The sequence below is a fragment of the Mustela lutreola genome, chromosome 2 (genome assembly GCF_030435805.1).
Source record: "Mustela lutreola isolate mMusLut2 chromosome 2, mMusLut2.pri, whole genome shotgun sequence".
Lineage (NCBI taxonomy): Eukaryota > Metazoa > Chordata > Mammalia > Carnivora > Mustelidae > Mustela > Mustela lutreola.
The window spans coordinates 13271958-13292297 of NC_081291.1; the positions used below are offsets into that span (position 1 = coordinate 13271958).

Consider the following 20340-nt stretch of genomic DNA (forward strand, 5'->3'; position numbering starts at 1 on the left):
TTGTTGAAGGAATGTGTGATGACGGAGGCACCCAAAACCGACAACACTGGATTTTTTTTTTAATTGAAGTGAAATTCACATGACATGCAATTAACCATTTTAAAATAAATGCTTCGGTGGCATTTCATGCATTTATGATGTTGTGCAATCACTACCTCTATCTAGTTCCAGAACCTTTCCATCACCCCCAGAGAATTTCTGGATTCATTAACGGCCACTCTCCCTCCCTTTCCCCCAGCCGCCCGCAACTACCAGTCTGCATTCTGTCTCTATGGCTTTGCCTGTTCTAAACGTTTCATGTACATGGAACCAGAGAGGGTGGGGCCTCCTATGTCTGGCTTCTTTCATTCAGCACGATGTTTCCAAGGTTCATGTATGCTGTAGCATGAATCAAGGCTACTTTCCTTTTTATGGCTGAGTACTAGTCACTCGTAGGGAATAGATCACATTGTGTTTATCCGCTCATCATTTGAGGGACTGTTGGGTTGTTTCCATCTCTGGGCTACCATGGATTGTACTGCTGTGAATTTGGGTCCACACATAACTGTTTGCCTATGTTTTCAGCTCTTTGGGGTCCATACCTAGAGTGGAATTCCTATGGAAACTCCGTATTTAACTTTTTGAATTTGATGGTATGTTTTATGATGGGGCTTCTTCTCACATACGACCTCTGTGCTGCCTATACCAAGGTCTCTTTGATTAATAATAGCTAAATCAGGGCTATTCTTGGCCCAGTCCCTGGACCAGAAGCCTCAGCATCACCTGAGGAGTTTTTGGAAATGCAAACTCATGGGCCCCCCACACACCTGCTGAATCAGAACTCCTGGAGGCAGAGCCCAGCCGTGTGGGTTTTTTGAGCACCACCTCCCACCCCCAGGAGACTCTGGCAAACTGTAGTCCTCTGGCCAAATCCGGCCCACTGCATGTTTTTGTTAATAAAGTTTTATTGGAACACACTTGAGTGCATTTGTTTGCATATCAGCTGTGGTTATGCCGAGGTGACTCCAGAACACATTAAGTGGGAGAACTAGAGTCCCTACCTCCCAAATATGTCTTTCAAGTGTCTTCATTCCAGTCGCTGAGCACACAGTGATGACAACACTCTTTTCCCATCCCCCCCCCCAACTTTTACAGTCATCGAATGGGAGATAGACCGGGGCCTGCTGAGCTTGACGGACGGAGACCAGGGGGCAACCGTCTTCCTGAGAGAGATCCAAGACCTCAACAAGCACATCCTGGACGACTGCGCCCTCAAGATGGTGGACCGGCTCGCAGATGGCTGCCTGGACATGGATGCCCAGAACCTTCTCGGTGGCCTCAAGGGACGCATTGCTGACACCCAACCTGGAGTCCTCAAGACCCACCACCTGCCATGGAGCCGAGACCTGGTGAACCCCAAAAACAAGACTCGTGCTCGGTACCTGAAGGAGCTGGGGGAGCAGTTTGTGGCCAGGGCTAACCACCAGGTCCTCGAGCACCTCCGGGAGCTGGAGGCCAGCCGGCAGGAGCTGGCGTGGCTCTACCAGGAGATCCACCACCACATGGCGCTGAGCGCCGAGGCCACCCGGACCTTTTGTGGGCGCCAGGAGCTCCTGGCCCAGCTAGGGAAGCGGCTCCGGCAGAGCGACAGCCATCCTCACTCACCCCTGGTGCTTTTTGGACCCCCAGGCATCGGGAAGACAGCTCTGATGTGCAAGCTGGCAGAGCAAACTTCAGGACTGCTTGGCCGCAAGACGGTGACCGTCCTGCGGCTTCTGGGGATGTCACAGATGAGCTCCGATGCCCGGGGCCTGCTCCCGAGCCTCTGTTTCCAGCTCTGCCTGGCCTACGGGCTGCCCCTGCCCCCGGCCCAGGTCCTGGAGGCCCATGCCAGGGTGGTCCAGCTTTTCCACACCCTCCTCCACACTGTCTCCTGCCGAAACTTTGAGTCCCTGGTGATCCTGCTGGACTCCATGGATGACATGGATTCCATCTGCCGGGCCCGGAGGGTCCCCTGGCTGCCCTCTACATGCCCGCCGAGGGTTCACCTCATCCTCTCAGCCTGCTCGGGGCAACAGGGGGTTCTAGACACCCTGCGACGGACACTGACAGACGCAGAGGCCTTCTGGGAGGTGAAACCCCTCTCTGGAAACCAAGGGCAAGAGATGATCCAGACCCTGCTGGCAGCCTCGAGGAGGACGCTGAGCCCGGAGCAGAGGGAGCTGGTCTGGGCCAGCCTCCCAGAGTGTGGCCACCCAGGGCGGCTGCGGCTGGCCTTCGAGGAGGCCCGGAAATGGGCCTCCTTCACCGTCCCGGCCCCCCTGGGCTCCACGGCGGAGGAAGCCATGCACCAGCTGTGCGCCCGCCTGGAGCAGACGCACGGGCAGCTCCTGGTGGCCCACGTGCTGGGCTACCTCGCTTCTTCCCGGTAAGTCTCTGTTGTCTACACCCTCTTTATAACTGGGACAGAATGCGTGCGCATGCCCCTCAGGGCCCCGGGACAGAAACGTCCTGTCTCATAGTCCTGGAGGCCAGAGTCTGAAGTCGCGGCGTCGGCGGGGCCACACTCCCTCTGAAGGCGCCAGAGGGGACACTGGTCTAGGCTTTTCTCTTCATTTCTGGCGTTGCCAGCAACCCTTGGCCAGGAGACACACCCCTCCTGCCCCTGCCTCTGCCCGTCCTGTGGCCTCCTCCTCCCTGTGGGCCTTCCTGTCCATTTCCTCTTGTAAGGACGCCACTCCCCGGCTCAGGGCCCGCGGTACTCCAGCAGGAGCTCCACATGCGCTGACTGCCCCTCTCAAGATGGTTCTCAGACAAGGTCACCTTCACCCGGGCTGGGGGCAGTTTGTAGAGTGCCCCTCCGTCGGGCTTGGTCTGATATTTCCTCGTGATCACATTTGGGTTGAACCTGAGTGACGCTCAGCCCTTCTTGGGCACGGATTTTTTTTTTTTTTTTTTCCCGTCGTAAATCTGCCAGCTCCGCTCTGTATTTAATACGCCATCCTATGGGGAGAGCTCAGAAAAACCCTTTTAAAGCCACATCCTCTGAAGGATCGTCCACCAGTGCACATCTACACTTCATCCCAATCTTGTCGCGTGGGAATCAGCAAAAAAGCAAATAGGAAAATCCAACTTCAGTGTGTGTCTAGAGCTTGAAGGACTGAATACTTAGACCCGCTGCTCAGCCCAGAGAAAGCCTCAGGGTGGCGCACTGTGACGTCATGATGGTGAGGAGCTACCGCTCAGAGATGGTGGGGAGGGACACAGATGAGTGAGAAATAAGGAGCAGGAGAGAGGAGTGGGTCCATCACACACCCAGCAGCCAGACTCTGGACCCCCAGGAGGGTGGGATGGAGGCTAATTCGCAGACACACCGCTGCAGAACCAGCACTCAAGCCCATCATCAGAAATGCTGGGCTAGCTGGTTTTGCCTCGTTCCGGTTTCACGGGCAGGTTTTTCTTCCAGACCTTTGTCCTCTGCCCTGTGTCAGTCAGGATGGTGGTGATCAGACCAGGGAGAGTGGCTTTTTGTTTCTTTTTGTCAGGCACAGACATGCTAGTGTGTAAGAAGTAAGGGCTTTGTGTCAAGGCCATGGGAAGAGCTCAGGGAATCCAGGACCACCCACCCAACTGCTAACTCCAGGGCGGCATACCCCAGATCGGACGCCATAGCCTAGATTTTGTGACCGGTGCCCCCAGAGGAAAGGCTGGGCCTGAGTTTTGTAAGATTACAAAGACGGACTGTGGAATGTTCCAGGGGGAAGGGGTGGACCTTCAGGCCAACCCTGATGCAATCCACATGGAGGAGGTGGGTTGTCATGGGAACCAGAAAGCCATGAGAATCAGGACAGTTTCTCATCCTCTGGCCCTCTGGGTCCTCTCTGCCCATTGGCTTCGGTTCTGGACTCTTCCTTTGTTCTACTTGCCTCAAGCTTCTACTGGCATCATTCACTCCCATTTCAGAGACCTGGCACCATCCTACTGGATCCTTCTTGATTCCTGATTCCAAAATCTAGAGAGACACAAATAATCGACCTCCTTGGTCCTATGTCTGGTCCAATGAGTAAAGCCGAGGGCCTTGCAGGGTGTTTGAGCAGCCATCCCAGGGACCGGCATGGCAGGTGGTTTAGGGAGGGACCATGCAGGGGTGGTGAGGTACCTCAGGTTCCAGGAAAGACATCATGCGTCCCCACGCAGTCTGTGCACTGGGATGGTGCCCCAGCTCTCGGGGCAGGTCTGAGTCCTTCTAGGCCAGTGGTTCTTGCCTGGGGAGGGTCTGCGCCCAGGGGTCACTTGGCCAGGTCCAGGGACATTTTCAGTTGTTGCAGCTTGGGGGTGATGCTGCTGGCATCTAGTGAGCAGAGACCAGGGATGCTGCTAAAAGCCCTACAATGCACAGAACGGTCCCCACTGCGAAGGGTGATCCGACCCCAAATGTCAGCGGTACAGGAGGCTGAGCGGAGGAGCGTGCCTTGGGCTGTCCCCTGCTTCTCTATCCAGCGCCTGGCAACCATTAACCTACTTTGTGGCTTTTTGGATCCTGCTCTAAACGTTTCAAGTTTATCATACACTGTGAGGTATTTTATGACAGATCTCTTTCACTTAGCTACTGTTTGCCAGGCTGATCTGTGTTGCACTGTGTGTCCCAACTTTGTTTCTTTCTGCGGCCAAAGAATATTCCATTGTATGGATACACCCCTGCCTTAGTCCATTTGAGCTGCTGTAACAAAAACACCATAAAGTGTGTGGGGTGGGTGCTTATACACAATTTATCTCTCTGGAAGGCTAGGGAGTCCAAGGTCAAGGTGCTGGCAAATACAGTGTCTGGTGAGAGCTCGCTCCCTTGTTCATAAATGGGCATCTTTGCTGTGTCCTCACATGACAGAAGGGATAAGGAAGCTCCCCGAGGTACTAAGCCCACCCATGAGATTCCACTTTGATGACCTAACCACCTCCCAAAGGCCCTACCTCCTGACACCATCACCTTAGGGATCAGGACTTCAGCCTGTGGATTTGGGGGAGACACATACTCAGTCCATAGCAGAGGGTTTGGTTTATCCGCGCATGCGTTCATGGACGTTTGGACTGTTGCCACCTTTTGGCTATTGTGAATGATGTTGCTCTGAAGATGTGTGTACAAGCTATGGTCGGAACACCTGTCTGGAGGGAGATTTTCAAATCATAAATCTGACTCGGTTCCTGACCTTATTAAGCCATCCAGTGACTTCCATCACTCTGAGAAAAGTATCCAGCCTCCTTACCAAGCCCGACTGGACCTGGCTGCCTTCTACCCCATGCTGGGAGCTCCCCGGCCCCAGATCTCATGCTGGTCCCTTCCCTCCCACCCAGTCCCAGCAGCGGTGACACCTTCTCGGAGGGACTCACATCTTCCAAGAACCGTCTCTCGCCAGCTCCCTCCCCCCGACCTTGTAGCTCTTTTCCGTGGGACGTGGTTTATCTTCTTCCTCGTCGTTGGTATCACCTGGCTTCTTCGTGCTCTTCTTCTGTTATTTCCTGCCTGCCTCTGCGGATGAGAAGATAAGCTTCACAGGGGTCTACCTCTCTGTCCCTCAGGAGTCCGCACGGTGACTTGCACGGAGACGCGCAGAGAGACGCCACTCCATGAATAATGTCTAAACAAACCTGCTAAAGGTCTGATGAGCCATTGACCTCCCAAGACCCGGCATCTGCTTCTCTGAGAATGAATGGACTGGCCTGGCTCCTCCCTAGAGGGCCCTGTACAGAGCCCCGATGCCGGGGAATTGTGGGACTTCAGCTTCCTGGGCTTCCTCCCGCAAGCCTGCTGGATTGTTCCACCTGCAGCCGGTGGGATGGACGAGTCACTGAACCTGAGCGGGAAAGGAGGGGACCCAAGCTTGATTTGTGCCGAGGGTGTGTCGAAGAGCAGGAAAGAATTCTATCCTGAAGGAGGGGGTTTTTGAGGAGGCACAGGACCACACAGGGGTGCTGGCAGGTGGTTCCCAGGAATTCCGGTTTGGAGAAAACCGTGATATTATAGCTGGGATCGTCCAAGATGACTGATGTCACAGAAGAGCCCCTGGGGGGCACCCACTGCGTTATACACTAGAAAGCAGTGAGAGCAGATGTTCTAAATGTCGGTGGCGGGTCTTCCGATCAAAATGAAGATTCCCGTCCACGTCAGAGTTGAACACCATACGCAGGTTGCCCACAGAAGCCAGCCTCCCTCCCTCCCCTGCCCCGAAGGGCGCTACGATTGTGGTCCATCCGGATGAAAGATGCAGGCAAATCCAGTGTTTCCAGTCCGATGCTCTTAGGTTTTAAGAAGTCCCTTGCGATCCAGCACCGAAATGTCACCACCCCTCCCCTTTAGGGCTGCTTCCCTTCTCTCGCTCTGTCCTTTCTGGGGCCTGGAAACACGGGTGAGGCTCGGGTGGGCACAGGTGGCATCTGCATTATTTTTCTAAGTTACTTCCTGTCTCCCTCCCTGAGCTGCCTGACTCAGGTGAGGCTGGGGAGAGGCTGATTCACGGCTCTGCAGGTGTGTGTGTTGAAGGAAAGAGCAGGAAGAACGTACTCGATGGGCATGGCTGTAACTGGGTCTGAATGCTGACCCTCAGGGCAGACCCTTTGGGGACGGGCAGGATGCTGTGTGGCTGGCCACGTCTCCCCGTCCCTGGGTGTCTGCGCCCTCCGACCTCAGGAGACGCAGTGTGTCCCAGTGCCCACCCCTCCTCCCCACAGGCATGGGCTCTCAGAGGCAGAGCTGAAGGACGTCCTGTCCCTGGATGACGAGGTCCTGCAGGCGGTGTACCAGGACTGGACCCCGCCCAGCAAGGAGCTGTTGCGTTTCCCACCCTTGATGTGGGTGAGGCTCCGCCGGGACTTGGGTCACTGCTTGGCCCGTCGGCCCGTGGACGGCTTCACGCTCCTGGCCATCGCCCACAGGTGGGTCCGACATGGTGGAAGGGCCCTCTGGGCTTCTGGGAGTGAGGGCTCACTCGTCGGGGCTCCTCCTTTTTCCAGATCCTTCTTTTACCCCTGTTCATCATCAGTAGTCACTCCCCGCCCCCTCACCTCTCTGCCCACAGCCCCTGTCTGGCACCCATGAATCCACTCTCTGTCTTCGTAGATTTGCTTGTTTTAGACATTTCATATAGATGGAATCACACAGCATGTGGCCATTAGCGTCCGGCTGCTTTCCTCAGCATAAAGCTTCCAGGGTTCATTCCTGTTCTAGCATGAATCGGGGCTTCATTCCTTTCCGTGGCTGAGTAATATCCCAGTGCACAGATGGGCCTCATTATGTTTGTTTATCTATTGACGGACACGTGAGTCGTTCCTCGGGCTTGTGATAGTGCTGCACAAATTTTCATTTGAACACCTGTTTTGTTTTTTGTTTTTTAATTTTTGGGGGTCTACACCCAGGAGTAAAGTTGTTGGGTCTTATACTACCTTATTTTAAGTTTGACGTATTGAAAGACCCAAATGTTCCTTTTTAAACTAAATGTATTTAAGGGGAAGAAAGAAAGATGGGCCAATTTATAGATGACTATTAGGTAACAAGTAGGAAAGGTGGTCACTGGTGCCAGAGAACACCCGTCAGGTGGCTTAGGAGGGACCTCCATTTGGAACAGCTTCCTGGAAGGCTGGTGGCCCCCTCTGAGTTCACCCCGTCCCCCAGGCCCATGAGCCCATGTCCCCTTTCTTCAGGCAACTGGCCGAGGTGGTCCAAGAGCGCTACCTGTCCAGGCCAGAGAGAGCCAAGAGGCATGGAGTCTTGGCTGACTTCTTCTCAGGAGCCTGGAGCCTGGGCACCAAGAAACTCATCACTCTACCGCTGGTGGGGAAGCCCTTGAACCTGGACCGTAAGGTGAGGTGTCTGTCTGGGACCTCTGCTCTTTACCAGCAGGCCCCACCTTGCTGTGCAAGCAAAACCAAGGCTGCCTGGCAATGACTACCTGGCTCTTTCCTTCTTTTCCACCCAGAATGCTCCTGACCTTCTTCCCTTTCCTTCCCCCAGAAAGCAGGATGTCCCCTCAGCATCTGAGCATAATGGGGGTGGATGGGGAGCAGCTGATGAGGACTGTGCCCCCCACCCCCAGTATTCCAGAGTAGGGAAGAATCACAACATTCAGGAGCATATAGAACTGCCCTGAACTCCTGGCATCTCCTGCCCCTGGACCTTTGCACATGCCATTCCCTTGCCCAGGAATACCATTGTTTTCCAACTTGGTTCCCCAGACAGACTCCCATTTAAACTCTGAGACCCAGCTCCGATGCCCCTCGGATTCCCTGAGTCCCAAGATCTTCCTTCTTCCCTGGCCCTGCCAGGGGTGGGCGTGAGTCATTTCTGTCTGGAATTGTGTCCCCATCCCCTCCAGTGTCCCCTGCGTGTGCCAGCTTGGCCTATATCTCGGGAGTGCATGAGTGAGCTTGCACCACTGCGGCCTGGCTGCCAGCCCCCTCCTCCCCTGCAGGTAGCCCCTCAGCCCCTGTGGTTCTCAGACACGGTGGCAAATCTGCGGAAGCTGAAGGAGTTACCCCATCACCTGGTCCACTCAGGCCGCACTGAAGAGCTGAAACAGGAGGTTCTGGGTAAGGCTCCTACCCATTGCGGACAACAGCGAGCGGGTCCCAGCCCTCCGCTCTGCTCCCGCCTCCAGGAGCCTGGGAAAGGGTAAAGGGAAAAAATCAGAATCCTCGGCCCCTCCTAAGATAGTGGTTCTCTCCAGGGGTCATTCTGTGCCCCCACTCCCAACAGCAGGGGGCACTTGACGATGTCTGGGGACATTTTAGTTGTCACAGCTGGGAGAGCGGGGGCGCTTTTTGGCATCTCGTGCTAGTTGATAGTACAGAGGTGAGAAATGTGGTCTTAGAATGAGACCCTGTCTGTCATATCTATCATCATATCTATCATCATATCATATCTATATTTGTATCTATCCATCTATCATTACCTATGTACCCATCCATCTGTCCCTCCGTCTTTCCGTCTTTCTGTCTAGCTATCAATCTGCCTCTCCCTGAGATTCTCAACTCAGGGGGATTCCACACCCTGGGGACTCTTGGCAATGCTCCTGTTGTTGCTTATCATGCCTGAGGAGGTGCTACAGGCATCGGATGGGTGGAGGGCAGGGGTGCTGATAACGTTGGCAGTGCAGAGCCTGAGAACCCCCAGAGAAATGGACAGGTAAGAACCCGCCTCCCAGTGTGAACCAGAGGGAGGCATGTGTCCGCATAATGCCTTTCCCCGAAACAGGCAACATGAACTGGATTTCCTGCCGGGGCATCTCTGGGGGCATTGAGGGCCTGTTGGAGGACTTTGACCTGTATGGCCCTCACCTGGACTGTCCTGAGGTCAGCCTGGTCCGGGATGCTCTCCAGCTGTGCCGCCCGGCTGTGGAGCTCCGAGGCATGGGTGAGTTGGGTTGGCTTGGCCGGAGGGGGTGGGCTGCACTGACTTCTAGAAGTCCATTCTTCTCACTGAGCCCCCAGCTGGATTTTCATTAACCTGCACATCTTTGATCTCTACACATGCGGGGTGTCTAGATTTTTGAAATGAACCTGGCAGAGCTTTGGAATAAGCACTACCAAAGTGTGTCCATCCCCTTCCCTGGCATGGTACCTTTTTCTAGAAAGGCCCAGATAGGAAAATCTCAGGCAAAAATCAAGGAAATTATGTCAGTACTTAATAGAACAAGAGAGAAATCACGTTCCTGTGACATTTTTAAATTGATAATATTCAAAATATAATCATAATAATTGAACATAATTTTTTGTAACATGAGTCCACTCAAGAGAAGGAAGGGGGCAGATTTGCTCCGGAAGAAAACATTTTTCTTCATTGGGGTTCAAAGTCGGTGTTTCCTGCCATTCTGTCCATTGCAAATATTGATCTATAAAAACCATCCTTAGCTCTAGGGGCCAGCCATCGGGCTGGGCTTGGCCCACCTTCTGCCCTAGAACTTGAAGAATCTCTGATGCTTTGCCCAGGACCGTGTTTTGTTGGTCTGTCTTTATCTTCATCTTTTAATTGTGGTAAAATACACAGAACGTCACATTTAGCAACATAATCATTTTTAAGTGTAGAGCTCAGTGGTATTAAGCACATGCTCCCTGTTGTGCAAACATCACCACCATCCCCCGCCCACCCCCCCACCCCCAGACCCCCACCCCGCCCAGAGATCTTCCATCTTCACAAACCATCGAGACTGTCCCCATGAAACACCAACTCCCCACCCCCACCTCCAGTCCCTGGCACCCGCCATTCCAATTTTCTGTCTCGATGAATCCGACCACCATAGGGACCTCATATCAGGGGACCCACAATGTCTGCCCTTCTGGGACTGGCTTCTTTCACTCACCATGATGTCCTCAAGGTACATCCTTGTTATATTTCCTTTATTTGTGAAGCTGAATAGCGTTGTGTTATATGAATGGACCACATTTTTTTGTGTATCCATTCATCCCTTGATGGACGGACACTTGGGTACTTTCTACTTTCTGCCCATTGGGAATATCGCCACTGTGAACATGGGTATACAAATATCTTTTCAAGATTTTGCTTTCAATTCTTTGGCATATATGCCCAGAAATGCAATTGCTGGATCAAATGCTAATTCTATGTTTATTTATTTCTTTTTTTCCCGAGGAATCACCCTACCATTTTCTACGGTGGCTGCCCCATTTCATATTCCCACCAGCAGAGCCCAAGGGTTCCAATTTCTCTGCATCCTCACCAGTACTTTTAATTTTCTGATTTTTTTTTCTTAGACTTTTAAAAATTTATCTGAGAGAGAGAGAGAGCAGGGGGGGGGGAGCAGAGGGGGAGGAAGAATCTCATAGACCCCCACGCTGACCATGGAACCCTATGCAGAGCTTGGTCTCACGACCCTGAGATCGCAACCTGAGTCGAAACCAAGAGTCAGATGCTGAGCCATCCAGGTGTCCTGATTTTCTAATTAAAAAAAAATAATAATAATAATAGTCATCCAGTGCGTATGAGGTGGCCAGGATACCTTTTTTTTTTTTTTATGATTTTATTTATTTATTTGAGAGCAAGAGTGGGAGAGAGCACAGCGGGGGGTGGGAGAGGGAGAAGCAGGGAGGCAACGCAGGGCTCTAGCTCAGGACCCAGAGATCTATCCCAGGACCTGAGCAAAGGTAGCCACGTAATCGACTGAGCCACCCAGGTCCCCCCAGAGTGGTTTTTATTGTACAATTCCCACCTGGTTTTCATTTGAGGGTTTTATAAGGAGTTTTTCGAAGGTGTTTAAATCCCTATATCCTTCTGGGGCTCCCTTGAAGCTTAACCAAATGTTCCTCCTCGGAGCAGCCTGTCTAGCCACCACTGAACCAGGAAACCCCTCTGGTTCCCCAGTCCCTGTGTTCTCCAGCAATGCCCCCTTTTCCCGTCTGTCTTAGCTCTCAATTGTTACTTCTGCCTGTTGTCTTTTGTATCACCTGAGGGCCCCACCGGACGCTGAGCTCTGTGAGGATGGGGACATTATCATCCACTTGCTCCCTGCCAAATTGCCAGCCCTACCACACAGACCGGTCCTGGCCAAGAACTCAGATTTGAGCCCCACGGGGCTAATTCTAATCTGGGCTTTGCTACTTGCTGGTGGTGTCACCTTATAAGTCCCTCGCTCTCCGACCCCATTCCCGACCTCGCTGCCCTCAGTCTTTCCATCTGCAAAATGGGGATGCTGGTCACCCTTTCTACCTAGAGCTACGAGGAAAGATATGCAAGTCAGTTCTTGCAGAGCCTGTCCCCACGCTGCCATCTAAGCCTCCTATTACTATCTGTCACGTGATAGCATCACTTTTGTTGATCTGAACAGCCTTGCACGAGCCATTTCTTTTATTGCTGTTGTTTGTTTCTTTGGGGTTTTTGTTGTTGTTGTTGTTGGATGAGCCACTTCTGCATGGAGTCTCAGCTTCCATCATCTGCAAAATATGGGATTGTAACTAAACGACATCCAGGGAAGATGCTGGTGCCTGTCAATGTGGCCTTTCTTGTGTATTCATGCTCACTGGTTGTAAGCCTCACAAGGAGTGATTTACCAGGAGAATAGCCTTGGGAACAACTGCCCAGTTTGAGGGAAGATTTAAAAGCCCACAGTACAGCATGTTCTTTTCAACCATCCTTGATTGACACCCTGTGGCTTGCCCATAATGAGGTGTAGGAATGAATGTCACCACCAGAGGGTGCAGTTGGCCAACCTTGGGTTCTAGTACATTCCAGGACCTTGAGCCTGGTCCTCAAAGGCCACCTGATTTCTCCTATTGCCTCAGGCTCCTATTGAATCAGGATGATTCAATGTGGTGCTGTTTTTTACCCTATTTTTGCTTTAAAGGCTGGTATTTTTGTTCGTCATGGGTTGGGGAGCATTAATTTTGATTTGTTAAAATATTGCCATTAAAATAGTGTTTATCTGGATGGATGGTTGAGTTTGGTGGTGCCACCTTAAATTTGGCAGCTATGGTGATTGGGGCACTCACCCCTGGTCCTGACCTTGCCTCACATCATCCATCAGCAAACTAGGGCACAGGGCATCATCACCATTGCCCCAAACCCCACAGTTAGAACAAGGAAAATGAACTGCCTGCCTTCCACGTCCCTGGTCCATTTGAGGTTGGAATAAAACTTTATTGATTAGGTTCCTGCCTCTTACTGGCTGTGTGACCTTATACAAGTTGCTTAACCTCTCTGAGCCTCAATTACCCCTTTATGAACTTGGCATAATAATGATGATACCCCTGTTGTGGGAGGCAGAAAACACTGCCTCGATCCGAAGATATATTCACTTCCTAATCCCTGGAACCTGTGACTCTCCTCTTATCCGGCAAATGATGGGATTGAGTAAAGAAACTTGAGATGGAGTGTGGGGCGATGATGATCCCATGGAAGCTGGCGGCTCAGGGTCCAGCAGTGAAATAATTCAGAAAAGGCAGGACAAAGGAGGTAGAAGTTTCCAGAACAAAGGAGATGGATGTTTATTGAATTCACCCCAAGGGAGCTGTGGGCAACACCCCACAGGGGAGGCTGTCTGCCCCAAGGCAGTGGGAGGAGCTGATTTACAGGGGGAAGGTCAGGAGGTATGGGGAACATATGGAGATTTTCCTTTTTTTGTATCTCTCGTCAGTAGCCGGCCCCCGTCAGCTAGGGCTTCTGGATATTTTGAGGGCCTGTCTTCAGCTCCATGGTCACTGTGGGCCCTTTTGCCTTGCTCTGCATTCCATTGTTTAAGCCCATTGCTGAAAAGTGGCCTCTGCAATTTACTGGGTGTCTGTGATGTTCTAGGCGCTAAGAACACAATGAACAAGACAGATATCATCCCTGTTCTCAGGGGAAACTCAAATCTAGGGTAGGGAGGGAATAAACAAAGAAATGTCAGTTGCAGCTCTGATGAGCTCGCGGGCGCGGGGCCAGTGGATTAGAGCGCTGGGATGAAGAATGCTCTTTAAAGAAGTAAGCCTTGAGCCAAAAAATGAGATATTTAGCCTGAGAAAGGGGAAGGGGAGGAGGAGGAAGTTTCCCAGGCAGGGAGAACTGTCTGGCCCAAGGCCCAGAGGCTAGGAACCACCTGGTGCTTTTGAAGTAGGGATGAGAGTCCTTGGAAAGGAGAGAAGGAGGCAGGAGAAGATGGCGGGGGACTTGACCTTGACTGGTCGGCAGCGCCCTTCCCCTTAACCTGAGTTCCCTTTGTTGCAGAGAGGAGCATCCTGTATACAGAACTCCTGGCCAGACTCCATTTCTTCGCCGCCTCACATCCAGCCCTGGTGGGACAGCTGTGCCAACAGGCCCAGAGCTGGTTCCGGGCGTGCCCCCACCCTGTGCTCATACCCCTGGGGGGATTCTTCCAGCCCCCAGGAGGACCCCTCCGGGCAACCCTCACAGGCTGCCACAAGGGTGAGTCTCCCCAGCACAGCAAAAATTCTTCCTGGCCCGTCGTGCCTGAGGGTGGCAGAGGGCAGGTGTTTCTGGCTGCTCCCTGGGGCTCCCCTCTGTCTGTAGGGAGGCTCCCAGGGTCCCATCAGGGCGTGCCCTTGCTGTCTCATGCTGACTCGACTGTCTCTGCCCCTTAGGGACTGTAGATTAGTATTGTAAATACTGCAAATGAGCCCAGAGCAAGGAGGGTGCTGACTGCCTCTAAGAATAGAGTGTCCATCTTACAGTTTCTGTGGTTTACTGGCTCCGGCTAGTAAGTCCAAAAGGTAGGGACAGATGCCTGACTGGCCCCTGAGAGGCTGGTGGAACTCGTAGATCCCGCCCCCGGGACACCAGAACGTCAGAGACAAGAGGACTTGTCTCTCCATTTGTTGGTTTTGCTTCCTTCCCTCCTTCCTTCACCCTCTTTCCTTCCCTCTTTCCTTCCTGCCTTCTTCTGTCTGTCCTTCTATCCATCCATCATCCATCCATCCATCCATCCATCATCCTGCCTTCTTTCCTTCCCTCCTGCCTTCCTTCTTCTGTCTGTCCTTCTATCCATCCATCCATCCATCCATCCATCATCCTTCCTTCTTTCCTTCCCTCCTGCCTTCCTTCTTCTGTCTGTCCATCTATCCATCCATCATCCATCCATCCATCCATCATCCTTCCTTCTTTCCTTCCCTCTTTCCTTCTTCTGTCTGTCCTTCTATCCATCCATTATCCATCCATCCATCCATCCATCATCCTGCCTTCTTTCCTTCCCTCCTTCCTTCTTCTGTCTGTCCTTCTATCCATCCATCATCCATCCATCCATCCATCATCCTGCCTTCTTTCCTTCCCTCCTGCCTTCCTTCTTCTGTCTGTCCTTCTATCCATCCATCATCCATCCATCCATCCACCCATCATCCTTCCTTCTTTCCTTCCCTCCTTCCTTCTCCTGTCTGTCCTTCTATCCATCCATCCATCCATCCATCCATCCGTCACCCATTCACTCATCCTCCCTTCTTCCCTTCCCTCCTTCCCTCCTTCTCCTGCCTGTCCTTCCGTGCTTCCATCATCCATCCACCCTTCCTTCCTTCCATCCACCCATCAGTCATCCATATTTTCATTAGTCATCTTCTTCCCATCCCTCTCTCCACACCCCATATCTTTCCCTTTCCCTCTTCTGGACATCTTCCAAGCACTCACCCCTCCACCCATCTACCCACCCAGCCATTCATCAACTCGCCCCCCACCCATCTCTCAGTTGATTCATTGATTCATCCATCTTACTCATCACACACCCATCCGTCCACTCCCCCAACCATCCAGCCGGCCATCTAGCTATCCGTTCATGTCTAGTCCACCGCCTCTCATCTGTCCCTTCCTCTGCCCACCCATAATCTCTTGCATCAATTATAAGGCCACCAAATACACAATTAATGTCTGGTTCAAATGTCAGTCATTGCAACTCAGACCGTTTCTGTGCCACACATAGCCTTGTAGGGAAAGCTACATTCCCAAGGCATAGTGCTTCCAAAATAGAAGCTCTAAGAGACTAAGTACGATGCGTGGAGGAATTGATTTAGGGACAGCTGCTTGAATGCTGTGTTCAGAAGGGTTCTGGGACCGAATCTAGTTTAATGGGTAAGACTGTATATTTATTGGGTTACAGGTTCAAATGCTATAACAAAGGACAGGGTAACAGTGACGTAAATAAAACAGCAGTTCATTCCCCCCTCACGTAACAGTCCAGGCATAAGCAGAGGTAAAACTCCTAGTCCCCCATGTGTCAGGGACCCAGACTCTTTCAATCTTGTTTGCTGCCATGTTCAATGTGAAACTTCCATTTGTTGGTTCAGAATGGCTGTTCCCTCTCTGACCCACACCATGGCGTTCCAGCCAGTGGGCAGTGGGAAGGGGGGGTGGATGGCAGATCCCTTCCCTTTGAGGGCACAGTCTAGAAGCAGAATTTATCACCTCTGGAGTGAGTGTCTCATTGGCAAGACCTTGGCCTTCTCTGGCTGCAAGGGAGTCTGGGAATTACAGGGTCCCAGGGAGTATGGATTCTGCTAATGCCTGTGGGCTGGGGGCTTGATTTCAAAAGGAAACATGACAGAATGGCTCCAGGGGACAAATCTGAGAGGGTGCAGTGACATTCGTGGTCTCTACCACGGCATAGGCATAGGAAGTCACAGTCAGGTCAAGTTTTGTTTTTTGCCATCCCTTGGTGGGGAGATGTTCTGGGTTTCAGACCCACCATGACTCTCATCCCAGCCCCAGTCGTGGTGAAGCTGAGGAAGTTTCGACCCACTCTGGGCTTCAGTTTGGCCCTTTTATAAATGAGAAGTTTGAGTTCATGTTTCCAAGGTCACACTGTAAGTGACCAGAAAAAAAAGGAAGGAAGGAAAGAGGGAATGGAGAGAGGGAGAGAGAGACAAAGAAAGAAAGATCCATCCCATGTCCTCACTCCCTGTCCCAATAAGGCAGGAACAAAATCTGGGCTTCTCAGACTTGGACGGCTCTGATTTCCACACTTCCCCCTCGCTATTTTACATCTGGGGAAACTGAGGCACAGAGCAGAGGAAAGAATTACCCGAGGGCATTCAGCAAATCTGAATCTCCAACGGTCCGGGCCAGTGTTTTCTCCCGTGTAAATCAGCGCCTCTCTCTCCTCAGCGATGTTTCAGTCAGAACCCAGCAGAGCGCCCCAGGCTGTTGTTTGCCCAAATTATTGGCAAAGATTTTTTTTCCCTTTGGAGCACCAGCCTTTATTTTTCCATACACATGGACCTCAAAGAGAAGTCAGAAGCAGGAGTCCTCGTTCTCAGCCAATATAATTCCATTTCTGAGTCTTGTCCAGCTAGGGCAGGGTTTCTCAACCAGGCACTACTGACATTTGGGAATGGGTCATCCTCTGCAGGGGGGAGGGGGGCATCCTATGCACTGCAGAGGTGGTCGGCAGCACCCCTGGCCTCCATATATAGGATGGCAGTAGCACCTGGTTCCTGGTTGTGACAACCAAGAACGTCTCCAGACATTGCCCAGTGACCCCCAGGTTCCAGACATTTCCCAGGAGCAGAATCGCCCCTACGTGAGAACCACCGAACTTGCGAGGCACTTCTGACCTCAGTGTGGTTTGGTCCCTAAGAACAACATAAATTTTACAGCTGAGCTCTGAATCTGGCCCCCGACAATGCTGACTTCAAAATCCTGGCTCTGCCACTTTCTAGAGACGCTCTGGACAAGAAACTGAACCTGTGCCTCAGTTTCCCCATCTGTACAGCAGAGGTAACATTAGAGGACCCCGTGTCCGAACCTGGGAGCTGATGTGGTCAACTGTTGTCTCTGTGTGGCTGCAGGCATCACGGCCATGGCGTGGAGTCTGGAGGAAAGGCTGCTGGTGGTTGGCACCCAGGATGGCATCGTCGCCGTCTGGGACATGGAGGAACAACAGGTCATCCACATTCTAACTGGACACACAGGTGAGGCTTGGGAAGTGGGTTTTGTCAACTTGGTCATCGAGATAAATAAGATTTAAGGGCACTTGGGTGGCTCAGTCAGTTGAGCATCTCACTTCTACTCCGGTGGTGATCTTGGGGTGCTGGGATCGAGCCCCGCCTCTAGCTCCGTGCTCAGCGGGGAGTCTGCCTCTCACTCTCCCTCTGAACTTCTCCACCCACTCCTACTCTTTCCCTCTCAGATAAATAAATAAAATAGTCTTTCAAAACAATAATATTTCAAGGCAATGTTTTAAAAAATCAAAATTAATGCAAAAACTCCACCACAATTAAATAGCAAGCTGTCTGAAAGACAACATCAGTAATGGTGCTGTGCCAAACCATATGGGAGCCAGAGGCTAAAGAGAAACTCGGGAATTTGGCACCTCCTTAAGTTTGGCACCCGAGATGAGTGCCTCACTCGCCTTACCTTAATTCTGGCCCAAGTCAGACTCAAGTATTTGGGAAGGCAAAATATAGTTATAGATTGTAGTGAGGACGACAGGGTGTCATCAGTAACAGACAGTAACCAAAGTGACCCACTTAGGACAGTTAGGTGTAAGACATTTCTTCAGTGGGAACATTTCAGCCAAGATTCCAAGGGTGCGAAGAAAGAGGTAGGCAGAGGGCAGAGGGGTAGAAAAAGGAAGAGCATCCCAAGAATGGGAAACAGCCCATGCAAAGGCCCTGACAGTGGGGAGGAAGTTGGCATGTTTCCAGAACAACAAAGAAGCCATGAGGCCAGAGCTTGAGACATTGTATCAAATGAGAGAAGCCAGTCACAAAAGCCCACATCATGTATATGATTCATTTATACAAAATGTCCAGAACAGGCAGATCTAGAGAGATGCAAAACAGATTAGCAGTTGCTAGTTGGGGAGGGAGGAATGGGAAGTGATTGCTCATGGGGATGGGGTTTCCTTTTGGGGTGATGGAAATGTTCTAGCATCAGATAGAAGTGATGGTTGCACGCCATTGTGAATTATTATGTTATTGAGTTACACACCTTCAAATGGTTTACATGATGAGGAGAGAAAGGGGAGGGAAATCCAGGTTTTGAAAATATTCTAAATTTATACTGGCGTGATGGTTGCCCAGCTGTGACCATTCAAAGACCAATGAATTGTACCATGGTCCATGGAATGGGTGAATTTTATGTTTGTGCATTATATCTCAATAAAGTATTTTTTAAAGATTTTATTTATTTATTTGAGAAAGAGAACACAACATAGGGGAGGCAGAGTCCCCACTGAGCAGGGAGCCTGATCTGGGGCTCCATCCCAGGACCCTAGGATCATGAGGTGAGCCGAAGGCAGACACTTAACTTACTGAGCCACACGACACCCCTCAGTAAAGGTGTTAAAAAACATTACATCATTGTGAACCAAAAATGTATGCTCTTTCATAATTTTTTCCCAACATTTTGCCATAGACATTCTTTTCTTTCCATTGAATCTTTTTTAAACAACTTTATTGAGTTGTAATTGACATACCATTCCTCTCATTTTAAGCAGAGGATGCAACCTTTTTTGGTAGATTTACCGAGTTGTACAACCATCACCATAATTGTAGAACTTTCCACTACCCTAAGGAGTTCTCTTTGCACCGCCTGCCCACTCTGGAATACATCCACACTACCCCCAGCCCCGTGGCAACCACTGATGTGCATCCTGGGTCTATGAATTTGTCTTTTCTGGACTGTTTGTGCAAATGGAATTGCGTACTCTGTGACCTTTGGTCCACCGCCTGATGTGTGGAAGGCTTGGCTCTCACTGTTGCATGTGGCACTAGTCTGTCCTCTGCGTTGCCGAGTCTGTCCGTTGTATGGAAGGGACAGCAATGTGTTTATCAGGTGATTGCATCGGTTGAAGGACTTTTACATGGTTTCCAATTTGAGGCTGGGGTGAGTCACACTGCTATGATCCATCAAATGGTATATTTATCGTGTCAAAATGCAGCAAAAATAGTTCATGCTCAACAGATCATGTTCCAGAATGTATTACATGATTTTTTGGTAATTTATTTTATGCCATTTATTTATTTTTTAATTTTTGCTATTTTAATCTATTTCTAGTTATCTGCTGTTGGGGATAACACCGCGACGCATCTCTTTTTACTCTCATCAACTCTTTTTTCCTTCTGTTGACTATTTCCAGTGAGTAGGAGTCTTGAATTGGAGGATGTGAGCTTTTCTAGGGGTTTTGAGAACTGGCATCTTACTGCTTTCCAAACAGGCTGTATGTGTGTAATAGACTATCCCCCCTCCCCAACCCCAAAGCTGCCAGCATCAAATGTTCTCAATTTACTCTTTTCTTTTTTTTCTTATTTCTTTCAAGGGCTGGGAGTGAGGTGGGTCCTGATAGAGTATCCAATAAGATTCCATTCATTTTATTATCATTGGGATGGCTATTTTCATCTAGGTCTATTCAATATTTGTATCTGTGTGTGCGTGAACCGTCTGTTCAAGACAAGGATCCGTTTATGTACCCATGAACCTTGATTCATTTTTGAAAAAGTCATCAAACTTCGTAATTAGGAAAACTCAGTCATCAGTTTATTGGCAAAACAGAGAGCATTAAAGGCATATGTACTAAGGACAGTGAAAATTTCCCATCATGTGCTGGTGACCTGGAGGTCTTTCATCCTGGCTTGCAAGAGTTGATGGGGAAATTTTCAGGAACGCGGTGAGACAGTTGTCAAACACAACCATTATTTTGTAAGTGTTTTTAAAAGATTAAATTTTCTGGGGGAAAGAGAAAGGATAGGGGCAAGCCGACTCTGTGCTGAGAGCAGAGCCCAACACAGAGCTCGATCCCACGACCCTGAGATCATGACCTGAGCCAAAATCAAGAGCTGGCTTGAACAAGTAACTGAGCCACCCCTGAGCCCCAAACACAGCCATTATAAAATAGTCAATTATAGAAGCTTGCAGCTGAATCAATTCTATTTAAACAAGGTAATAAA

General features: G+C 50.8%; 1 protein-coding gene across 3 annotated transcripts in view; it reads left to right on the plus strand.

Annotated features, from left to right (window-relative positions):
* NWD1 (NACHT and WD repeat domain containing 1) overlaps positions 1–20340 on the plus strand; it is a 63297-nt gene that overhangs the window by 17809 nt on the left and 25148 nt on the right. For all 3 annotated transcript variants that reach the window (XM_059160383.1, XM_059160385.1, XM_059160384.1), the window contains 7 exons: positions 1135–2407; positions 6703–6906; positions 7672–7831; positions 8439–8556; positions 9221–9379; positions 13679–13876; positions 17239–17361. In XM_059160383.1, coding sequence (XP_059016366.1) covers positions 1135–2407; positions 6703–6906; positions 7672–7831; positions 8439–8556; positions 9221–9379; positions 13679–13876; positions 17239–17361 — 2235 coding nt within the window. The remainder of the gene's footprint in view (positions 1–1134; positions 2408–6702; positions 6907–7671; positions 7832–8438; positions 8557–9220; positions 9380–13678; positions 13877–17238; positions 17362–20340) is intronic.